The sequence below is a fragment of the Podarcis liolepis genome, assembly GCF_965112155.1.
Source record: "Podarcis liolepis genome assembly, chromosome: 5".
In the NCBI taxonomy this organism is placed as follows: Eukaryota; Metazoa; Chordata; class Lepidosauria; order Squamata; family Lacertidae; genus Podarcis; species Podarcis liolepis.
Window position 1 is genome coordinate 46827187 of NC_139556.1, and position 25279 is coordinate 46852465.

Here is a 25279-nt window from a genome sequence, read left to right on the forward strand (position 1 = left end):
ACGCCTAATAAATAATACAAGATAATATAGCCTGTCGGTCATACACAAGAGAAGACACAGCAGGCAACAGAAAGTGATTCTGTGGAAAAGCAAGAATGAGCAATCTTTCAAGTTACTCGGAATATTTGGTTAGGCAAAATGGTAGCCATTTGCGGAATGAGATTATTGTGCAATGCAACAATATTCCTTTTTAAAAGAAACTTGTGTTCCCTGATGGTGTTACAAACCTCTACAAAAGAACAAACAAAAGAACCAACACAGCAACCTTTGTATGCACTGATACCTTTGAGGTTTTCTGGGAGGAAAATGAGACAACAGAAATGAAATGCTGACCACTGGGATAAATTTTTAATAAAATTTCTTCAATATACAACTGTTTATTCACATTTCTGAAAAAGTGACAGTGAGGTACAAACAAGCCCATTTCATTTCTCAGAGTAATGTCTATTTAAAGTGTTTGCATTGGAGTGCAAAAGGCACATTTTTGGAGGAATCTGTAATTGTAATGTTATGGTTTTAATTAATACTGCTGGCATGTGCCTTTCACGGACGTTTTGCTTAGCAGAGAATGCATAGTGGAAAGTAACAGCAAAGGGGACTTTTGCTGTAACACAAGGGTGGGGAATCTGTGGCCTTTGAGATGTGACAGGACTCCAGTTCCCATCAGGCCCAGCCAATGCAGCCAGTGGTCACAAATGCTGAGGGTTGGGAGTCCAACAACAGCTGTAGGGGCCCATGTTCCCCACCCCTGGTGAAACAGAGTAGAGTGTTAGCAAAACCATTCTGCTTTGCAACAATACAAAGCCCATTACAGTTCAGATTAAATAAACTAACTGTACATTTCTCTTTGAGCATTTCAAAACAAAACCAGAAGTGTAAAAACAAAAATATATGCTAATTCATAACAGCATTCAAAGGGTAACAATAGTTTTATTTTCCAACTGTACAAACTTATAAATATGGAACAATATAAATAAAGCAGGCAATCTATGGAAGAGAACCACAAATCCCTTTTTGAGCAAGGCACTGATTCAATGGTTGCAACATGTACAAGCATTAAGGTGGGTCACTGAATTCCCAGATTATTGCCTTCATTACCCTGAGTCAGCTTTTCCAATAAGCTTAAAACAACTTCCGTTCTTTCTAGCAGAGTCAGGTTTTTATTTGCTGCTGATCGCAAGAGAAGTGAATAAACATTCTTATTGGTCTTAAGAATTTCTTCTTCTTCACTGTTACCTCTGGAAGAAAGGGGGGAACTAGGTTAATCTAGTACTTGATGCATAAACAAAGTCTGCAGATAATGGCTTGGCTCCAACAGAGCAATAATGTGTGTGAGATGCACGTTTATTTGTGCAAAGAGAAGATCCCCTGATTTACACATATTCGCCCTGCCAAATGAAGCCTCTTGTGTCACATCCTTTACCCCAGGAGCAGCTTTCTTTGGGGTGGCAGAACTCTGCTTGCAGTATGTTGGATCAAAACCTATCCACTTAGACTTTTACCACTACCACATCCTCCTTAATCATGCGGACACAAGGGGCCTATTAGCATATTCTTTCCCTTACCTCTATCATAGGAAAATAGGTTTAAGTGCAAGGGAAGATCCTGTACTGTGAGCAAATAGAGGGGAATTTAGCTGAGCAGTAACCCTTGGGAGACAGCAGGACCACAATTCATCCTCCTTCCACCTGGAGCAAATACCATTTATCCTGTTTTTCATGTTCTCATCAGTGCAACTCAAAAGTGTGCAACACTTACACTTTCCGAGTGCTAATGGAATCTCACTTTTGTCACGGTTGAATCTTTCCATTTATTACATTCTCCTTTAATGGCAACTTATTTTTCAATTACTTGGGTTCACCACAATAGCTCATTGTATGCACCAGCCTCTGTGTACCTCTACATTAATACTTTTTAGAAAAACCTTTCTCTTTCATCATGCTTCATCACAATGCTAATTGTCAGAGGAACTCAGGTGTGTTGAATAAGCTTAGATCTTTTGCTTTTGTTAGTGCAAGTTCTCCATCTCTTTTTAGACACTAATAAAATGTGCTCAAAAATGAACAACTGCCACAGCTGGCATTATCCAGAACTATACAGAGAAAGCATTGCCACTGGAAATACTTTGATCCAAGAAAGCAAGAAGCAATTAAATTCCTAACATTTGGCAAATAGAATTGACAGCTTTATTTATTATGCAGACAAACCAGTTAGTAAATTTAAAATTCCAATGAATTCTATTAGAATATCCAGAACTAAGTATTTATTTTAATAAGTCTTTTAAAACTGTTTCATTGCCAAACAGCAAAGTTATTTTATAATTGAGAGAGCAGCTATTTTATCCATGCATTGCTCTATTATAGATGGTTTATGCATTGATATTCCACTGATGATGCATATGCATTCCAAATGATACATAAAGCTGGTTAGTAGTTCCCAATATCTAAGCCTCCTAGCTAAACACCCCATTCTGGAGATACCACTCTCCCCCCACCCCAATTTGTCTGCAGTTACATTCTCATAGTTAAAAGCTTCAGGTGTTCCAAACATTTAGCAGCAGGGGAGAAAACACAATCAAATGTCTGACGAGGCTTACCTCTTTACACCCCTGATCTTTCACTACAGAATTATTAACTCAAAGGGTCCATTAGAAGCCTCACAATGGAGTTGAAAGTGACCTTAGCTCTCTAAGCCAATTTAACTTTCTGAGCACACATTCAACATGGCACAGTGACTATATATACCAATGTGCTTTGTCCTTTATAGCAATTCTGTTCTACTTCCCTTTGTGTCCTCTTTTCTATTAGGGATGCCTCTCTTTTATCAACTGACTAAAAACAAGCTGTAATGATCACATCGTGACTTTTTGATTCAACTGTGGAGGAGCATACAATCACACACAGCACTTTAGAATTATGCTTTAAACAGTGTCTGTTCATACATTCAGCTGCAAATCAGTAACTCCTGAGTAACAGTGTGCATGTGTGAACTGGATCACCACATTCAATATTAAGCTGATTCCCCTACAAAATGCCTAACAACTCAAGCTTACGAGGCCACAGTATTACTAGCTGGTAATATCCCAGCACCGACACATAGGTAAAAGGTAAAGGACCCCTGGACGGTTAAGTCCTCTCAAAGGCGACTCTGGGGTTGCAGCGCTTCATCTTACTTTCAGGCTGAGGCAGCGTTTGTCTGCAGACAGTTGTTCCAGGTCATGTGGCCAGCATGACTAAGCTGCCTCTGGCGCAATGGAACACTGAAACCAGAGCAGCGCATGGAAACGCTGTTTACCTTCCCACCAGAGCGGTATTTATTTACGCACTGGCATGCTTTCGAACTGCTAGGTTGGCAGGAGCTGGGACTGCGCAACAGGAGCTCACCCCGTTGCATGGATTCGAACCACTGACCTTCCAATCGGCAAGCCCAAGAGGCTCGGTGGTTTAGACCACAATGCCACCCGCGTCCGACACATAACCACAAGTGGTGACCATACACTCAGATCCAACCATAGTCCCCGGGAGCAGCAGTCCCTGGCAGCCGTAATATTACTACAGTGGCCCTTGCTCTTGTTGATATATAGGGGTACTATACAACAGCATCATTTATCATTACTTATTGAACTTTAATTAGTTCTTTTTTTACAAGAAGTAAGCATAAACAAACATAAAACTAAAATAGAGTAAGATCTAAAAACTCATTTGTATTTATAAAAAGGCAGGAATATGACATCATACCCACTAAGGAGACTGAAGATGATAAAATGTCAGTTAATAAAGGATAATTATAACATGCAGGCAAAACCTATCCTTTGAGCAGTATTCTCTGTGGCTACTTTTGGATGAGACTTAATTGTCCGGCTCTATTTCAATCAGGGTTTAGACATGAGTTCTGCACTAAAACTGGCTTGGTTGCCCTGCATGACAAGCTTTGCCAGGAAAAAACGGGTGTGACCCTGTTGAAAATTGTGCTAGTGATCATGCTGTTGTTGTATATTTGTGTGTGTGTGAGAGAGAGAGAGAGGGAGGGAGGGAGGGAGGGAGGGAGGTTTAATACTGGATCACTGGGTTTTGTTTCTTTTGTTTTAATTATAATTATGTTGCTTTCTACTTGTTTTATACTCCTGCAATCACCATGAAACCATTTTTGTCTATAAATAAATACATGGTAATAATAAATGACAACATTATGAGGTTGAGAAAACTGAGCACGGATATGGCAGAAGTACAATTCTGATGCGGCTCCAGCTACAATGAAATGGCTACAGCACCCTTCTGCTGTCATTTTTGGGAAGCTTGAAAAATTAAGATTTAAAAATGATGTAGCTGGGATTGATGTGCCCATGCTTTAGAAAAAGCTAAAGAGAATTACTAGTAATTCAAAGAGTAGAATACACAAAAATCTAAATATTTTTCCATGACATTATTAGCCTTTCCAAATCTGCACAATATACTACACCATGAACAATTACAAGTGCTAACATATTATATAGTAAATGAGTTATTCTGGGGGGGAAAACCCCCTACGTTTTGGCCTTCTGTATTTATACTGCCACCTTGTGGAGACTCAGAATTCTAATACAAAAACTGAAAAAAGAGAAGCACAGCAAACACTCTGCTATTACTCTGTCCTATCGTGTATTGATCATCTTGCCCCATGAAGCTTCTTTACACTTGGAATACTGTAGTTGCTATACTATATTTAGCACACATGCCAACACAACTTCAGAGCTTTCTAAGTTAACAATTCCATGTGGATAGATTTGTAAGTGACTGGCACTCCAAGTTACTCTTGCAATTTCCTTGCACAAATAAAAATCAAAACCCAATTTTCTTTTTGCCTAGCTCTATGAACATAATATAATCTTAAAGCTGGGAAAAACAACAGATATTTTGTACTATCTACCAGGGCTTACATACAGAGTGAGCTTTACCTCACAGCAACAGCATGTGTTTTATTTACTCTCTTTTCCTCCCTCCTCCTCCTGAGCTGCAGGCTTATTGTAAGTGCAGGTAAACAGAGATTGCTTGATCCTTGTAGGCACCATAAGCAATGGTAATGCCTTTCCTACAGAAACATCAATGCCAATTCTTCTCTATTCCCAACTGAATACATGGTATCATCACGAAAGGCCGATACACAAAACATTTTCCCAAATACGCCAAACATAAAATTAATACAATACACCAGGCGTGTCCTACACGTCAATCACGATATACTAGATGATTGTGGAATGTCTGAGTTAGCTCCTGGTCTGCCTTTGGACCCTCACTAATGTAGCAAAGGGGGGCGGAGCTCAACAGCTTTGGCTCCCTAAAAAACAACTTTGGTCAATCCATTGGGTAGATCGCTGGCAGTTTTTTTATAGTGGGAATAGATTGCAGTCTCTTGGAAGTTGGACAGCCCTGCAATACACAATAGGCTTAAAAGGCAAAACAAAGTTCTTGGCTAGATGTCAATATGCTCTTCAAGGAACGAATCTTTTACACATCATTCTACAGGGTTGTGCAAGAAATGCACAAAAAACTAAATCCCCAAATGGCTCTGTTTATGTAGTACTACTACAAACCTCATCTGCTATAGCACTGAGTGAACTCTGCAGAACAATGCTATTGCTACTCTCTTTCTGTAAATGATATAGTTTGGATCCAAAGCGCAATAAAAAACAATTCATGCAAAGCAAAGGAGTTAAGATAAATAGTACCATATACTGACTTACCCAACTTTCCTTTTAGTTGATGTAAGCAGTTTGATGGACTGAAGAAGGAGGAAAGACAATCGAGACTCAAATATACCAAGGAGTTTTACAATTTCCTCCTTATTGAGGCTAGTGGATGAGTCTTCAGCAGGCACACTTTCCACATTGCTTTTGTTATCCTCAAGTCTCTAAACAGAAAGGACAAAAAAACCACTGTGAGCTGCTTTGGGGAGCATCTTTGGTTTTGAAAAGTAGTATACAGATTTACTCAAACAAACAAACAAACAAAGAGTTATGTATCAGCACACGTATGTAATTATGTAATTATAGGGAAATTTTAAAAAAGCTGCTGGGGGGTATTTAAAAATACAGACATTAAGTATAACACAACCATTCAAACACATATATTTTACTCAATTCTAAACCAGTGTAAATAATCATGTAACATGACAGAACCACAAACATCTAAATAATAATAATACAGTGGTGCCTCGCAAGACGAAATTAATTCGTTCCGCGAGTTTTTTCGTCTAGCGAATTTTTTGTCTTGCGAAGCACGGTGTCGGAAAAGTTTTGGAAAAGCTTCAAAAATCAACAAAAACCTCAAAAAAGGCTACCACACCGTGTTCTATGAGTTGCTCCTCGAAGTCAAGTCACAACTGTATTAACGGTGTTAAGAAAAAGGAAACAAACTTGCAAAACGTTTTCGTCTTGCGAAGCAAGCCCATAGGGAAATTTGTCTTGCGAAGCAGCTCAAAAACCACAAAACCCTTTCGTCTAGCGAGTTTTCCGTCTTGCGAGGCATTCGTCTTGCGGGGCACCACAAGTAGTTTACCTGTTCAAATTCAACAACAAGTTCCTTTCTGATGAGCTGAAACACAGACTGGGTCTTTATCATTATATCCAAAGCCCCAGACAAAGTCTTTAGTTTTCCAGCACTGCTATTTTGACCTAGAAGTAGATAAGAATGATATTAATATACTAAGTACTTGTCAATTACCAAATTCTTTGTCTAATAATATTTTGAGTTTAAGACAAGTCCAGTGAACCAATTAGCAAATTCTGTTTCATCCCAGGGAACTGCTGTTCATTAGTTATTTTTGAAAAAAAAGTTTGGATAATATTTATTCAGAATAGAGCAACTGTTCAACTTACTTGCCATCTGAAATTCTGCAAATGCTACTCTTTCCAGCTGTACGCGAAGAAGCTCACATGGCACATCCTTCAGGAGGTGAAAAAACTTCACAGCTTTACTGTAATGAAGATCTACTAGTACTCTATGCTGTTTCCGCTGATGTTCATCACCAACCTTTAACAAAAAAATATTGTTTAAAATTTGTTCAGGTGAATAAAAAGCATAGTTTTATGTATTATGGTAAAGCATATCCCCCCTTTAACAATGCTCACTACATAACTGCTTAAATATTTACAGAAAATACATATTTAGCAGGAAGCATATGAAATCAATTTCTCCTTTTGACTATTTTACAAGATTCTTTTTATAAAAATATACATGCTATTAGATATGCTTAGAAACCTACTGGATGTAGTAACATCTTCCTGCCAGAGTACCACACAATGAGGCTACTGCTGATGTATCAAGGCTAGCATAAATTCTGAGAATAAAAGAAGTTTACCAACTACTAGAAAAACCAATATTGTCATGCAGACATTGATGTGGCCATAAATCAATCATAAATCAACAAGTCAGAAATTCACACTTTAAAAAATGTAACAAACCTATGCTTAAAAAATAAAACACTATGCCCCTCTGTTTACATGAGAGATATCTACTAACCAATATATATTAAGTGTGCACCATCAGAGGCACATTATTATAGGTTCTCTTTGGACAAATACCTGGTTTCTCAAACAGCTGTGATACATGGAAGCCAGCCTGTGATGAACTGTAGCTGCCCGGTACTGGCAAAGGGGCTGCCGTGCAGACACTGTGTCAACATCACAATATTTCAAGGATTTCATCATTGACTCGCTAACTTCTTTTTCTATCTAACACACAAAGAAAAAGCTTTCAAAATTTGTAATTTGTAATACCTTGCAATACATGAATTTCTCAAAATAGAGTATTTGGCATTATTTATTTTCATGAATAAGAAAAATTAAGAAATACTGCTCCTACGCCCATAACATTTATACAGGGAAGACAGGTGAACTAATGTCAGTGTACTGGAAGAAGCAAAGATCACCAGTGTAGAAACAATGATTCTTCAACATTAACTTCACTGGACTGATCATGCTGTTCAGATGCCTGATTATCATTTTCCAAAGCAACTACTCCATTCCCAACTTAAGAATGGAAAACAAAATGCCGGTAGACAACAAAAGAAGTTTAAAGATGCTCTCAAGGCAAATCTTTAAAAATGCAGTATAAGCACAGATAATTGGGAAACACTGGCCTGCGAGTGCTCCAATTGGAGAATAGCCTTTACCAAAGGCATCATGGACTTTGAAGAAGCACAAACTCAGGACGAAAGGGAAAAACATGCTAAGAGGAAGGCAAATCTTCGCAGTGATCAACTCCTGTCTGGGAACCTATGTCTCCACTGTGGAAGGACGCGTGGATCCAGAATTGGCCTCTACAGTCACGGACACACTGTTAAGACCAAATTCATGGTAGACAATCTTACTCGGCTACGAGAGATCATCAAAGAATAATTAACATTTGTACAACACTATGCAGGATGCCACAATCTACCATTGATCTGTCATCATAGATACATATGGCTGCTACCAGAGTGTGGGCTTCAGAAAGGACAGGGATGCATGCAATAGTATTTGCTCAAGGTAAGTAAAAAGCCTATATAGCTAAGAAAGAAACCATTCTTGCAGCAATCATCATCATGAACACCTAATTTTTCTATTGATGGTTCAAATGCTATGCAGTGGTACCTTGGGTTACATACACTTCAGGTTACAGACTCCGCTAACTGAGAAATAGTACCTTGGGTTCAGAACTTTGCTTCAGGATGAGAACAGAAATCGTGCTCCGGGAGCAGGAGGCCCCATTAGCTAAAGTGGTGCTTCAGGTTAAGAACAGTTTCAGGTTAAGAACAGACCTCCAGAACGAATTAAGTATTTAACCCGAGGTACCACTGTATTCAACATGAATCTGAGTCATTCTTCCTTTTTTCTATTTTAACTGCTACAGGAATGGTTAGTTCTTAACACACACACACACACACACACACACACACACACACACACACACAGTTACCTGTTCTTGAGCCTTTCTGGATAAGGGAGCATAATCTTGCAGCAGAGTTGCCATAGTAAAGTAGGTGGTAGACAGCTCCCAGTTGACAGAATCCCAAACAGCAGGATGAACTTCCCTTTCACCCAGGGACCTCAAGGCCTTCAGATAGTAGTCAACAGCCTACAGAATTCAATCATTGCATAGTAAAATAAGTTGTTGGCAGGCTTGTATTCATTACTAATATTTACGTCAAGACGCATAGTAGGTACTGAATACTTATTGATTCTGAATACAGGGTGTCTGCAATAATTGAACAGCATATGACCTATTATTAAACATAATTATCACTTTAGTATTTTAGCCCCTCTGGCAGCATGTACACTGATAAGTGAACATTTTCACTGCTAATTTAAATATTCTCCATACATTATCCAATGAACTCAATTGCAATCTGAACCTCCTATACTCGTCCCCCCAATGCTGTACCTTTTATAAAAGTAGAAACAGGCTGAACAACTCTGTGAGAAGTACATGTCCACTAACCATGGTCTCTATTGTTCCCCTCAGTATCAAGGGTTTGATTCTAAACAAGAAAGTTTTGATTAACTTGGTGAGACCATGTCGGTTCAGAATATTTACTTGCCTATTTACACTAGCAGATTACTCAAATAAGTATTAAGTAACATCAGATAAGAGTACCCACAGATGTTTTAGCTGCATCTTTCATGAGGAAGGCTACAGGGCATGCAAAAAAGCACAACCAAAAAAGCTAAGAATGTGCGAGCCTTGCTGGATTAGACCCCAAAGTCTCATCTAGTCCAACAATGCATTCTCATGGATGCCTTAGGAAAGCAGGGCATGAACACAATAGCCGCCTCTCATTACAACTGAGCTGCCACTGAGAGTTCTGTAAGATCCTTAACTGACATCACATTATTCTCATGAGTAGACCGATTAGACAAGCAGTAACTTGTAGAAATGAGCCAGTGGAAAAGGAATATGAAATGGATCTTCAGAGTGAAGATATTTAAAAGCTTATTTCATCCCTATTCTAGTACAGTGGTACCTCGGGTTACATACGCTTCAGGTTACATACACTTCAGGTTACAGACTCCGCTAACCCAGAAATAGTACTTTAAGAACTTTGCTTCAGGATGAGAACAGAAATCGTGCTCCGGCGGCGTGGCAGCAGCAGGAGGCCCCATCAGCTAAAGTGGTGCTTCAGGTTAAGAACAGTTTCAGGTTAAAGTATATTTAGAAGTTGCTAAAAAATACTTTGGTCATTGGGATGCAGAAAGGGGGGGTACGGGGGAGTCCCGGAAAAGAAGTTTATGAAAAAATGCTATGAAATTATACGTGTTTGTATGTCTTTTTATGTGTTTGTTTGTGTTTAAAAAATCTGTAAAACCAATAAAAAATTTTATATATATATAAAAAAAGAACAGTTTCAGGTTAAGAACGGACCTCCAGAACAAATTAAGTACTTAACCTGAGGTACCACTGTAAAAATTTCTTATATTTTTGGAACTAAACTTACATAGACATATAATCTAAATCCAAGACAGAAATACTCAATAAATATTCATTTCAAAAAGGCAACATAGGATTTCTGTATGTCTGAGCATCCACTAATCACAGTAGAGACCTACTCTTCTATCTAGGAATTGCAATCAGCTTAAGATGATTGGGGTGGTTGTTACCTTATTATAATAAAGAGCCTCTTCATGGGAAAATTCTCTTTTGAAGTCTACTGCAGCAGCACAGTGAGCATGAGCACAAATCCGCATTAATCTTCCCATATTACACAAGAGAAGAGCAGCATTGGTTGCATCATCAATGGATTCAAAGTTTTGAATCCCTTTTTCGAAACAAGAGAAGCTTTTCTTCCAAAGTTGCTGTTCTGCTGCAGATACAGTTTTGTTCTCTAGAACAGCAGAAAGAGAAAGAGGTACATTTTAAGAAATCAGTAGTATGTGTACTTCCATGGATTAGCTATTTTAATGCCATTCTGAAATTTAAGTACAGTCTTTCTTCTCAGAAATATGGCTTCCAAGATGGCTGCCAGCGAGAACTGTATTATCTTATTTATAGTGGCTCAAAAAGTGCTACATTAAAGGACCTAAATGTAATTTTATAGAACCCATAAGGACAATTACCTCCAGAAAGGGAAGATGTCTCCAAAGAGAATATTTCACCAACTACTCCAGCATTGAAAAACATTGAAAAACAAAGTGATCTTAGTCCCCCCCACTATAAATAATTATATTCAAATTTAGCAAAATCCTGTTGAAGAAACTAGTGTTCAACAGGGAAACCAATTTTAAATCTTCTTCTTTATTAAATTTGTATACTGACCTTTATCCAAAGGTTCACAGCATACAAATACAAAATGAGAATACAAAATACATAATAAAACAAAAGCAAACCAATAACCCCACTTCCCACAAACACACCAAAACGCCTACAGAATGCTTAATCAGCCAAAGGCCTGGTTATAAAGAAACATTTAGCCTATATGATTTTCTAAAAGAATCTTCCCTTTGGTACATATTCTCTTCTACCTTTTCTGCACAATAGACCTGAAAACACTATTGGTCATATTTATGGCATACAGACTGGAAAAAAACAAAACAAAATCTAGGCCTCTAGCTTATATGTCAGCACTAATTTAGAGAGAAAAAATGTTTCAAATCCTTATCTTCAATTAATTCCAAGTGTTAGTGCCAAGCAATTGTACAGGCCAGAGCAGATGTAATGCAGCCTGTCCCTTACCTATGAAGGGATGGCACAAGGCTGCAGGGCCACACACTGCATCTGTTTACCCCACCCCACAGCAAAAAAGTTCAAATTTGTCAGTTTTTAAATAAATTACTATGAGTAACCTAAACATTAGTAATGATTACCACTAATGCAAGTTCTGTATTAAGCTAGATTTGAACACAGCTTGGCATTCAAGGAAAGTGTCAGGGGAGGAGGGGGAGGAGATTCAATCCCCTGTTCCCAATCATTTTGCTGTGGTTGGCAATGGTTATGTTAAGTCTGTACCAGTCCCTTGTGATGGAAGTGGTTCCATCTCCACTGCAGGGCTTTTGTTTCAATTAACTTTAGGATATATAGGGCAGTTTCCAAAAACTGAATTTACTTTGTACTGCACAATAAACCATGATCTTCACCGTATCTTCCAATTCTAGTCTTCTTTCAGATCATTAAAAATCCTACATCTAACAAAAATTAAAACACCAGTAGAAAACTCTCTCTCTCTCTCTCTCTCTCTCTCTCTGTGTGTGTGTGTGTGTGTGTGTGTGTAGTTAAATAGAAAGAGATAAATATACTTGCCCCCTCTTTCACTCTGTAAAGCAGCAGCTTGGTTCATGTAAAATACTCCAATTTCATTTCGGATGTTACCCATTCTCTTCAGCACTTGTGTATATTGTTCTGGATTCTGCCCTTTTAAATTACTAAAAAGCAAAATTTCATTAGCTGCCTCATAGCATTTGCAGCTAATTGAAAGCTGGCATTCCAAATCTGTAGACAAGTCAGTAGCCCAAGAAAATACTAGAAGAGAAAATTAACACACCACTGTAAATTTTTGCTATATCGCTATTTCTAAAGAACCATAAAAGTGTATTCGAAACAATTGACAACAGCCACTCAAGAGATTATATCTGTGTATAAAGAACTTTACAGCTTTTAAAAGCTCTGCAAAATGAATGGTTTTGTTATAAAAATACTTTATATTGATTTAATTTTATGAATGCGAAAAAAACCTTTCGGTGGCCGTTTTCATTTTGAGTACTGTCTGGAACATTGCTATATGGTTAGAAATAAGAAAATTCTCTCTATGCCCTATTCTGGGTGAGTAGGTGTTCAGTTGTGGGGCCACACAGTTAAGCACTGCCCTTGTACAGAGGATTGCTACCCACTTCTTTACATGCAGAAAATGGGGCATGGTGACAAGGGCAGGACTAGCTCACCTGGCCCCTTAACCCCCATTCCTCAAAGGAGTGGAGCAATTGTCTGAACCCTGCAGCTGCGAAGCCAACACCTGTACTCAGTAGTTTAAGCAGGGGACATCCAGAGAGTGAAAACTATCATTCCACAGGGACTTCAGCACTGTCTATATTTGTCTCGTATAGTCTTATCACCACTGTCTGCATTTAGATGCCATGGTAACTTACAGACCTTCAGCAAAAACTGCTGCCAATGGATGAAACCAACAAGGGTCTCCATCCTCTGCCAAGTGTGATACATTTTAAAGTTTATGCAAATATTATTTTGGTCCAGGGCATTTGTCATGTCTTTTAAGAAGACAGAGCAAGGGGAGAAGAAAGGATGGGATCAGCAGCATCTTGACCAAGAATGTTGACTCCACCTGCAAATACCTCTCTCCTATTTTGAACAGGACCTTCCAAAAGCTATGCTACAAATATATACAACCCAACCTTACAACTGCGTTGATGCCCCTTATGCTTTTACCTTTACCTTTTTGGTTCCACCTGTAGCCTTTGGTTTTAAACATAGCATTATTTTATGTATTGCTTTACAGATTGTTGTAGACCACTTTGTAATCCTGTACAGTGAAATATGGTGTATAAACATCAGGAGTAAATAAAGAACCAATTAGCTGAATACACTGTAATTCAGACGCTAAATCATTACCTTGGCAACTGGATTCTCTGTGAAGACTATGTAGTATTTCCTGATCTTCTTTTGTTTGATAGTTATACTCTTCAAGATATGCAGCTCTGTTGTTTGCATTCTGGGCCAGCATTAGTTGGATATCACCACAAAGAGTTAAACTCTGACAAAGAAACAGGAGTACTTCAGAAAGCATGTTGGTGCAGAGGCAGCAATATGTATCTAGTTGGAGGGAAGTAAGAAAGGAAGCCAGTGAACAGGATGCCTTTTTGATATGAAGCCACACAAAGAAACTGTGCACATGTACAATCTTTTCTGTGAACTCCCCTGAGACCTCCAGATATAGGATGGTATATAAATTCCATAAATCCTCCTCCTCCTCATCTTCTGGAAGCATTAATGTATGCATGCTTATTTATACAAGTTCAAACTTGTCAACTTAGATTGCCAGTACCAAGCACAGCTGTGTTCTCAAATATTATGATAATGGCAACTGTACATTGGCTAGAGCAGGGGTTGTCAACCTGGTCCTTACCACCCACTAGTGGGTGTTTCAGGATTCTAGGTGGGCGGTAGGGGGTTCTACGGCACAAGCTGAATCCTCCTTCCATCGAGCACTGGTGGGAGTTAAGGAAATTTTACCATCAAGAAAGATGCATTAGTGGGCAGTAGGTATAAAAAAGTTGACTACCCCTGGGCTAGAGCAACATTACACACCCAGGTTCTGGGGCTATATCACCTCTTCTTTTCAGCTTTTTATTCAATGTGGTAAAATGCATCACATGTTCCCTGCAATTTCTCTAAGGACATATGAATTCAAAATACCGGAGTGTGAGGGAATGTGCTGGAAGTGTGCTTTTAAAAAAGGCTTTTTAAAATTTCTTTTTATTGAATTTCACTTAAATAACCAAAAGAAAAAACAAAACAACAGTTACAGAAAAAAGAAAAGTAAAAAAAAGAATATATCCATACATAACACAAAAATAACATCAATTTCCGTTACAGTTCCTTGTCTTACTCCTTGAATCTTTATATCTTTAGATATTTAGATCTTTCCTCTACACACCTATTGACCTCCTTCCCTCCCGATTTCGGGCTTCTTGATAAAAATTCTTTCTTTTTTCTGCAGCTAAGAGTTGTTAATGGTTTGCGCATCATAAGATTTATATCAGACCTGCTGTAGTTTTTAAGTTTCTATAGTTTCCTTCAATATATACCATAAATTTATTCCAATCGCTAATAAACTTTGTATTTTTTTGGTTTCTAATTTTTTGCGTCATTTTTGCTAATTCAACATATTCAAATAATTTTGTTTGCCAATCTCTGACCGTTGGGGTATTTGGACTTTTCCAATTTTGTGCAATTAATATTCTAGCCGCTACTGTCGAATATTGGAATAGTGTTTTATCTTCTTTTTTAATTTCATCCCCAATTATTCCTAATAGGAAGGCCTCTGGTCTTTTAGGGAAAGTGTATTTAAATTTTTTTTTTAACTCGTTATAAATCAGATCCCAAAATTTCTTCATTTCCTCTCAAGTCCACCACACATATGGTAGAAATTGCCTTCTTTAATTTTACACTTCCAGCAGGCCTTATTTCCTGTTTTGTACATTTGTACCACCTATACATTTTCTTTTGTACATTTTGTACCACCTATACATCATCTTTTCTAAATTTTCTCTAAGCGTGACGCATGCCGTGAATTTCATTCCACAACTCCATAATTTCGACCACTTTTCATATTCTATATTGTACCCCAAGTCCATTGCCCATTTTGTCATAACCTCCTTTATTTCTTCATCTTTAGTGTCCCATTCCAATAATATATCATACATTTTGGATAATAACTTGGTTTTGCCTTCAATTATTTCTATCTGAAATTTAGATTTTTTTCTCACTTATCCCTACTTTTTTGTCTTCCATCCATATTGCTTTTAAAGAAGGCTTTAAAACAGTGCTGGGAAATCTCCAGTCTGTAGGCCTTATTAGGTCTGACCATCTAAAACAAACTCTGGTCAGTTTCTAAATACGTCAACTACAAACCGTGGATTATATAGCTGACTTCTGTAACTAACCAGTGTTTAATACACAATATTTTGTCTGTATGTAACAAGTCATGCGTCATGGATGGTGAATCTAAACTCCACCAAAGTTCTTTTCCCAGCTACAGGAGGAGGAGAGGAGGGAAACATGGAAGTCCATAGCAGCTCCTTCTTGTTCATGAATGTAGAGTGCAGACATAGGCTGAGTATTATAACCAATTGCCATTTTATATCTAGAACCTACAATAAAAATATTCCGACTTACCATGGCACTGTAAAGCTAGTTTTATGTACCGTAATGCTCTCCCATATTTCTGAAGACTCACAGCAGCATCAGAGAGAACATAGTAAGCCTTTGAGGATTTCAAGATCAGCTGAAGCTTCATTTTGTACTGCCAAGATCCAGGGATCATTCCTGACTGACTAGAATGTTTAACTTCCCGAAATGAGCCCACTATAATTAAAAAATAAAGCAATTCATTCTTAGGGATCTTTGAATTAAAATTTAGAATATGAACTGGTAAAGGTTAATTATAGGAACTTATATATCTATATCAAAAAGCTTTTTTTTTTAACCATTCTACTAAATTTGAGAAAAGGGAGTGAGACACACTTACTTTTGTCTAAAAACAAGGCCATCTGCTTTTCAAGACACTCAGGTCCAACACTTGTTGATTCATCTTCATACTTTAATGGAATGGGAGTGCTGGGATCTGCAGCAGGAAGATCACTTTCCTTCTTGATGCTGCTGTCCACAGATTTTAAGCCCTGTTTTAAACAAAAATAAAAAGACTTTTAGTTATTATTTGCACTTTCAAAGGATGTTAGGATACAATGCATTAAAACAATTAGTAAAACAAAACTTACTTCAAGAACATAGTTGAGCACTAGTCTGCACCTTTCTTCAGTGTCGTGGCAAACTGGAAATGCACAACTAGGCTGCACAGAAAAGACAAAAGAAAACACTCCATTGAATCAGAAGAATTCAACAGAAATTCCTCTCATCAGAAGCCATTAGAGGAATAATCAATGATTATGTTCTCAATAAAGTTAAATCTTTAACAAGGGCTATGGACTCAGGCTTTCAATATTCTTATTATGATATAATGAAGCTAAGCTAATGACGACTGACTAAAACATTTAAATGAGCCCCATACTGCAGCCACATCTATTTTCCCAAGACCTACTGCCCTAGTTTGACCCTGGCTATTTTCCTCAAAAACATCACTCAGAAAACCCCGGATCTTCAGAAATAAACTATTAAGAAAAATTATTCACTTTCCACACATTATTCTATGGAAGACAAATACATATATACGGTGAAAATGTCCTACGCCTTCCTCTATGCCTTTTTTGTATTGTGGTGATAGCTGGCATTTGAGGGAAGGCTTTACCTCCCTGGCAAAGGTATGCTAATTAACACGATTATGTCTTATTACAAAATATAATCTCAATCTCAATTGAGCCAGTTAACACTTACACGTATTTGATGAGTAGATTTGTATTTTTCAGGTACAGACAGTTCTCCAACTGATTTTATTACAGCAACTGCTTTGTTGTCATCAGGAGGATCTGAACTGGTACTATAGGAACCATTTTCATCACTATCAGGCATTTCCTCTTCCTCCTCACTGTAGCTTTCATCAGAATTACCATTTAAGGGGAACTCACCACCCTCTTCTTTTTTTGGCTCATCAAGCTGGAACAGTTCTGAGAGCATGTAGTTTGCTGAAGCAATAATCTTGATTCAGAAAAGGGGAAAGATCAATACAAGTGGTTTCTCAAAGTTATAGAGACCAACATTTTTATGCCTTTAAAAGTTTTATGCCTTTAAAAGTTAAGGGAAGGTATATAATGTGAGGAAGAAAAAAATGAAGCCTGAGGGGCTAGGAAAGGAAGAAAAAAATGGAACTATCAGTTTTGGCTGGAGTGTGGGAGGGGAATAAAGAACAACCAGGCCTTTTGGGGAGAGAAACACCAGTTCCCAGATTCAGTCGTTGGCATCTGCACTTAGGGCTCCCCTGTTGGAGAGTCACTGGCAAGCAATATAGGCAATACTGAATGAGATGGACATGACTTTTTAAGAAACTGAGTACAAGGCAGAGATTAAGCCACTTTTTTGATGACCCAGTTTTCTGCTCCAACAGAAGGCAAACCACCATGTTTATAAGAAGCCAAATTTCCCTTCTCTCTTGGCCATTCAACTCACCCCTCCCCTAGATCGTCACCCATACCCAAATACACACCCTACTGAACTACCTAAAACAGGAGTGCTTGAGCCCAAGGTTTGCTTCTGATCATTCACATAATGCTAAATGCACATGGTTTGGGATTTCTCCTGAAACTGAATAGAGCAAGAGAGAGGAGTGAATATAATGATTTTTCCAGATGCTTTGCTTAGGGCATATGGAGCCTATACTTGTACATTGGAATAAAATGATTAATACGTAATTCATTTAACTATTCTGATGGGGTTAGTTGTGACCTCTCTCTCTCCATGAAGTGTTTTCCCTTTAGGTGTCACTGGTATCAGGAATATTTGCCTCAGAATACAATTCTTACCTGAGGATGTCTACCCTTGTCCAACAACTTCACACAGTTAAGGAGTAATGTTCTGATAGTACCATAATGCTTCCTGTTTTGGTTTTTCTTCAACATCATATTGCAAGCAACTCTAAGAGAACGTAAAATGAACAGAAAGCAAACTATAAAGGCTCTCTCATACTGACCGTGCAACATCTACTGAAACAACGGTTATCAATTTTGTATTTATTATTTCCAAATTAGCTAGTTTCATATATGGTGTGTTGTATTAAAGATTATTTCAAAGCACATTCCCAGAAAAAAATCAATTTTGCCTTAGTTGCAACAAAGGCTACATCATACAATTAAATACTGCATCTGGTTCTGGATATAACTATACAGAAATGGTAATATCTGGAGGCTATAATGACCTTACTTGACATTGGTCCAATCAAATACTTTTTTCTTGCACTTTCTGCTTCTGTCCTTCCAACTCAAAACCCCTCGAAGGAATGCATTTAAATATATTGAAAGGTTAAGAACTTCATCATCATGAACACCACCCTTATATTAAAAATCCTCAAATTTAATAATGCTAAGAGAAACACGAAACCAGAACTTACCCTCTAGTGTTAAAGAATTGTGGAATACAACAGATGAGTAGAAAATGAGGCTTATATATTTTGTACCCCTTTAAGATCAGCTTTACCCTGACATTTGCAGGAGGGTAAAAAATCACTCTGATCCCAACACTCTGAAAATTTTCCTGGGACAAATTTTCATCAGCATGGAGGGACACTGAATTGCTCTGGCTGGCCTTACAGTGAAGTTAAGAAACCACTTTCAGCCCCACTTCACTTTTTCTCTCTCAGGACAGCTTCATAATAGTTCTCTATCAATATCATGCAGTTCTCCTTAGCATCCCCATAGTGACTTCTGCCACCATCCTGCTACAACGGCAAAGTACGCCAGTACGGAAGCAGAGAAATGCTAGCTTTCTTGACTTCCTGCAGTGGGGCTACAAGCCTAGCATGTGTTCTACAGATTGCATAGATTTGGGTTGTAATCCTCAAGCTGAACAGTATCATTCAGACCTTTTCCTGTGTTTATAGTACTAACCATACAAGGCAAACTTACTTGTAAAGAAGAATTGCCACTGGCATCGTGAAGGGGTTTTGGTATTTATCTTCTGTCTCTTCACAGAGAGTGGTCAGGTCATACAGCTTTACGATATCACTTCCACTTGCTGAAAGAATTTTTTCCCCCCCATAAGTGTATGCTTGAAAAAGTATGGGTCCCACAATAAAATAAGGGAAAACTAGAATTTTTGGTCGCACTTGATCAAACAAGGAAAGAACAACACGAGACAGAATAGCTAGAGTGATCTCAGTTTAGACTCCTTATTCCTTGCTTAGCTTCCAAGCCCCTCCCTCCTAGCATCACAAATGTAGGAATGAAGGAAGCACAAAAACAAGAGGGAGCTACCTTCTGTTCCTGTCTGTTGATACATTGTGCATGTACAGTGGTACCTCGGGTTACAAACACCTTGGGTTACAAACACTTTGGGTTACAGACTTCGCTAACCCGGAAGTAGTACATCAGGTTAAGAACTTTACCTCAGGATGAGAACAGAAATTGTGTGGTGGTGGCGCGGCAGCAGCGGGAGGCCCCATTAGCTAAAGCGGTATCTCAGGTTAAGAAGGTTCCAGGTTAAGAACAGACCTCCGGAACGTATTAAGTTCGTAACCAGAAGTACCACTGTAATAAGATGTTGCTCTTTTCCTGAGCTACCAGAGCAGCCCAAGTTGCTGCCCCTAGTCTAACAGAGCATAGGTCTGTGGCAGGAGTACCCTACTCTGTGTACACAGCATGCTGCCACCACATGCTATGGGGAGGGAGGGAGGAAAGAAAGAAAGAAGGGAGGGAGGGAGCACCATCTACATTGCCAGGTGCCCAGCAGAGACCCTCAGGAAAGAGGCAAAAATACTGACACCATATATTGTGCAATTGTCTGTGAACCTAGGAATCTTCCCTACCCTAAATCATGGTAATTCTGCAAGTTACCTTTAAAAAAAATGGAAAAATGCTCACCTTTAAACAGCCAATAAGTATGCCCTTCTTTGGTACAGTTAGCTTTCAGAAATGATAAAATATTTTGAGCAATATCTTTTATTACTTTGGTAGAGAAATTTGAGTTTTCCAAGTTGGGTATATCCTCTGTCTTAATCATTTCGTATTTCTAAAACAAACAAAAAACCCATTAGAAGCATTGTTTATGCTACAAGGAAGTCCTTGCCTTCCATGCATTCTTAGAATCAGAAAACTGTAGAGTTGGAACATTCCCCTGAGGGTCATCTAGTCCAACCCCCTGCAGTGCAGTAATCTGGCCCACAACCCTATCTGGGTGGGTTTGAACCACCAACCTTCTGGTTAACAGTCATACACACTAACCCAATGCACCTTTCGTATTTTTGTTGTGGTTTAAGAATTTCATTATTAACATGCCCACTAAAATCTCTTGCCAAGTCTGAATGGGCTTATGAAGTTGTATCAACAAAATATTCCTTTTCAATACACCAATGCAATGATGCCCTAAACCGGTTGCCATCTAAGTGAAAAAAAACCTGCTTGAAAACTGTGACTTAACAATTGTGCAATCATATTTTACTGACCAAGAACAAATACAGTAATCAGAGCAACAGAACTCAAAGCTTACCTGAACAATTCCATTTACATGGAAACACATCACAAGTTCTGGCACATTGCAGATCAAATTGTCCAGCCAATAGTCAATGCCAGTTAGCACATTAATTGGTTTATTGTTATCCCTACAAACAGAAATATATGTAGTGTTATTTCAGTAAAATGAACCAGACTCATTAAAATCTACAAATAGAAACTTTGTTCCCCTTCAGTTAGGTCCAAAATTCATAGAGTATCTGTAATACATTTTAGTCAGTAGGGTACATACAAAGGCTGAGAAAGGCACAAAACACATGGTTTTTAAACAAGAACTGCTTTTTTACTTTCTGGTATTTGCTACAGCACTGTGTTAAAAGCTTGAGACTGTGAATAAAAAAAGTTTATGAGAAGCATTTCTAAGGCAACACTTTAAGAACCAGTAAGTTAGGGAATCACCTGTAGGGAGAAAGAGTAGTCTCCAGGTGAGGTATAGAGGCCAGAAGTGAGAAAAGCATAAGCCACCACAGTCCAATTGTGCAGAAGAAAGAACTGTGATTACATGTTTACACACACACCCTATGTGGCACACAGCTCTATTTCTCCTTTAAGAACTACAGGTGTGACAGCTGATGTCTGGACTGGTGTCTTGCCTAAGTTATGGACTGGATGAGAGCCAATAAACTGAGGCTTAATCCAAATAAGGTAGAGGCACTGTTACTGGGTGGTTCCCTAGACTGGATAGATGGGAGACTGCCTGTTCTTGATGGGGTTATGCTCCTTCTTAAGGAGCAGATACATAGCTTGGGAGTGCTCTGGATCCATTGTTGTCACTTGGGGCCCAGGTGGCCTTGGCACAGAGTGCCTTCTGTCAGCTTTGGCTGGTGGCCCAGCTACACCCCTATCTGGACAGGGATAGCCTAGCTTTTGTTGCCTATGCTCTGGTAACTTCTAGGTTACATTATTTGCAATGTGTTCTATATTGAGCTGCCTCTGAAGACGGGTGGGAAACTTCAGCTGGTGCAGAATTCGGCAGTCAGGGCAAGATGGTTTGAGCATATTAACACCATTCCTGGCCTGACTGCACTGGCTGCCCATCAGTTTCCAGGCCCAATTCAAAGTGCTGGACTGCCTCATATGAACTGACTCAGACCCTGCAATCATCATCTGGAGCGCTTCTTCATGTGAATGCTCCATAAGAGATCTAGAGGGTGATAATGCAAGAACAGGCCTTTTCTGTGGGGGCTCCTCGTCTGTGGAATGCTCTCCCCAGAGAGGCTTGCCTGGCGCCATCATTACATGTCTTTAGGAGCCAGGCAAAACATTCCTCTTTACCCAGGCCTTTGGCCATTAAATAATCTATGGCCTGTTAAATCTGGGGGAATGCTATTATGAGTATTTTTTAAATTATACTGTGTATTATTATGTCATGTATTATGTCTTTATTATGAAGATGTGTAAATTATGTTTTTAATGTTGTACACCAACCTGGGATCTTTGGATAAAGAGTAGTATATAAACTGAATAAATAATAATAATAAATATTTGGGGAAAATACATGGGAAAGAATACAAAACAACAGGAGCAGGGAGTGTCATCAAATACAGGAAATAAATCTATCAAGGCTTTTTAAACAGGCAATATTTTGATTTCCACCCTAGTCTCTCTCAAAATCTCAAGACAGATTGCAAATGTGAGATTAATTAAAATATTGTATTTCCAGGTAAGCATGCATAGGACTGTGGCCTTATAAAGTCTTTATAACACTTTACAGATGAAGGTTTGTTTAAAGGTTTCAAAATAACTCTGATAACTTCTCAAGTCAAATAAAGATTAAATGTATGGGGCTATAGCCATACTCAAAGTAGGCCCACTGAAATCAATGGGTCTACTCTGAGTATGGCCACTCTGAGTAGACTCTGGCCCTCAAGTTAGTGGGAACTCAGAATCAGAACGATTGCCAGAGACGGAATGGTGGTGATAGGTACCCCATAGTATAAACAGTATCCCAGCTCACAAAACCACGATTAATCATCATGCTAGACACACAGAATGAACCAAACAGCAAAATTAGCCTGCTTTATAGATATGTTGCCCTGATTTTAAGTGTTTAGTAATTCACCTGAGACGCAAGCTCACAGCTGGGTATCTTCCTCCTCCAAATATAGGCATATTTGATCCAACCAACATGTGAATATCTTCAAATGTCCACAAGATGTTCCGAACAAAGTCATTTTTAAGACCCTTTAAATGTGCAGAGGAAATAGTGAAGCATTTGAAACCATTCTCTTTACACAAAGAAAAATACAACACAGCCTGCATATATGCAATAAAGCAAATTTCAAGGAAAGAAAATTAAGTACAGCACATAATGACTACGCTGGTCATTCACAATAAAGATCAAGATCACAGATGTCACAAAACAATTGGTACAAGTGAAATTTCTCTCTCAGCTACCCTGTAGATCAAACTGAGTAAGGGGATTGTACTTTTTAGATCAGATGCCACATAAAACCATACCTGACTGTTTCCCCCGTCACTGAACAAAGTAGATAGGTTTTGTTCTTTGGGGACTGAGGACACATCCCCCACTACATATGAGGGTTCAAGAGGCACACTTCCCTGTGAAAAGCACAAGGATATAAGTGATTCTACTGCTGAGAGTAAGTAAGCTTGGTTTAAGTAACGTATGTAGCAGATGATCAAACTGTCAAAGGTTTTGTTCATTGGGCAACCACCCTGCGCTGGAGCAAATTATTGAAGTGAATTGGAGTGATTTTACCCCTCCCCAAGTCAGACCACCACTTACAAATCAGATCAGGGCCCCCACAAAACCACTCAGTATTTCTGTTTGTTATATTTCTATGCCTTCCTATTTCTCTATGATTTTCTCCTCTAGGACAATGAGCTTTGCAAGAAAATGCTGCCTGTAGAGCACTGAAGATTTCTGAATTTTTAATTTTTTATTTGTTAAAGAAGAGAAGTGGTTGATTTTTTTTTTTAAAAAAAAGATTAAAGCTTCATTTAACTTTTTTTCTTTAAATCATACGCTACTCTGCTTGAGGGGGGAAATCCTCCAGAGCTATTCAGCAGACAGCATAAGGACAGCTTGATCCTGTAAATACATTTGGGAGGATGTGCCCTCCCAACACAAACAAGTACTGGAAAGACTTCTGGCTAGTTTGAAGATGCAAAGTTTTCTAAAGGGTACACACAACACTTAGCCAGCTTTCAATTATTTAAAGATAACAAACAAACAAACAACTGCTCTCCCCCTCCAAAAAACAACAACAACCATGAAACTAATATGGATCTTACACTTTTAGTGGGCTTGATAAAGGTATTTCCCTAATAAGAGTTATGGAGGAATTTCTTTTATCTCTCCCACAGAAGCTCCCAGACCTGCAGTTTGGCAAGCTCAATCCATTCTGAAGAAGTTCCTGTGCCTGCAAATTACATTTGCTTCTGGCAAAAGGAAAAAGTTGTATAAAACTCTCATATAGCTCTGGTAGAAGTATTACTCAAAATCTAGTTTGAGCCAGTTCTGCCAAATAAACAAACAAACAAAAAAGCAACAAGCATCAACTCCAACTGCACCACAACAGAAAGCAGAGTCCATCGTTCTCAAATCTTCTCTCACAACTTTTTTTCGATGTGAGAAAACTGATCAACAAGCTTTGTCATCTGTACTGAAACGCATTCGAACCAAAGCATAAGCAGTACAATCCAAAGCATGCTAACTGAGAAGTACGTCACAGTGACTTCAACAGGACTTTCCCACAACTATGTGTGCATTCAGGACTAGCACCAGGGTTTGTTGTGTTCCCTCTCCCCATGGACAGAGGCAGGCAGCTACAACTGTTGCTTGCCACCAAAGTGGAGGGTGAAAATATCTCCTGCAAGGAGGAACCATTACCATCAACAGAGGAAGACAGTAGGAAATCACTAGCTTACTTTGGCAAACACGTAACCAGCAATAGTGACTAGCAGCAGCCATCCATGCTCCCTCTCAAGTGATAGCTGCTTCTGCTTCTAACAGCCAACACGACTCATTCAGTGGCAGATGAACTAATGGTGGCAGCAGCAGCTACTACTACTGCTTACCCTCTACTGCTCAGGAAGATGTACAGGGGGAAGAAGTGGAGGAGCCACTGTCACCACCATGGGCAATACATACATTGATGGGAGCAGAGGACAGAAGTTAGGCCCAAACACAATTACCACAAAGGCAGGAGCAGGCAGCAGTGGCAGCTAAGACAGTAGAGTCACGGGCTCGCAATAAAGCCTCCATAGGTGCACAGCAATGCTGAACCCTGGTAAACTGTATATGCAAGATTGCACTCTAAATATTCGCTCTCAGTTTCGTACCACCTGACCCCTTCCGAATAGTAACTGTTTATGTAAAGTAAACTAAGATTTCATGGGAAACTATTTTACAGTATTTGGGCACTGCAAAATAATTTTTTACTCTTCCGTTTAGTATAT

At 38.7% G+C, this 25279-nt stretch overlaps 1 protein-coding gene across 5 annotated transcripts in view; it reads right to left on the reverse strand.

Moving 5' to 3' along the window:
* Nucleotides 1-326: 326 nt before the first annotated feature.
* Nucleotides 327-25279, reverse strand: part of EDRF1 (erythroid differentiation regulatory factor 1) — a 32884-nt gene continuing 7931 nt past the window's right edge. For 2 of the 5 annotated variants that reach the window (XM_083506104.1, XM_083506103.1), the window contains exons 7-25: nucleotides 23315-23416; nucleotides 22917-23038; nucleotides 20832-20943; nucleotides 20207-20354; nucleotides 19253-19361; nucleotides 18155-18266; nucleotides 17073-17333; nucleotides 16460-16531; nucleotides 16210-16360; nucleotides 15858-16046; nucleotides 13572-13772; nucleotides 12249-12467; nucleotides 10613-10836; nucleotides 8934-9092; nucleotides 7559-7708; nucleotides 6854-7007; nucleotides 6534-6649; nucleotides 5720-5886; nucleotides 327-1238 (exon numbers count right to left, since the gene is read on the reverse strand). In XM_083506104.1, coding sequence (XP_083362230.1) covers nucleotides 1067-1238; nucleotides 5720-5886; nucleotides 6534-6649; nucleotides 6854-7007; nucleotides 7559-7708; nucleotides 8934-9092; nucleotides 10613-10836; nucleotides 12249-12467; nucleotides 13572-13772; nucleotides 15858-16046; nucleotides 16210-16360; nucleotides 16460-16531; nucleotides 17073-17333; nucleotides 18155-18266; nucleotides 19253-19361; nucleotides 20207-20354; nucleotides 20832-20943; nucleotides 22917-23038; nucleotides 23315-23416 — 2940 coding nt within the window. In that variant the 3' untranslated portion in view covers nucleotides 327-1066. The remainder of the gene's footprint in view (nucleotides 1239-5719; nucleotides 5887-6533; nucleotides 6650-6853; nucleotides 7008-7558; nucleotides 7709-8933; nucleotides 9093-10612; nucleotides 10837-12248; nucleotides 12468-13571; nucleotides 13773-15857; nucleotides 16047-16209; nucleotides 16361-16459; nucleotides 16532-17072; nucleotides 17334-18154; nucleotides 18267-19252; nucleotides 19362-20206; nucleotides 20355-20831; nucleotides 20944-22916; nucleotides 23039-23314; nucleotides 23417-25279) is intronic. The other 3 variants (XM_083506106.1, XM_083506105.1, XR_014526886.1) reach the window with 2 other exon arrangements.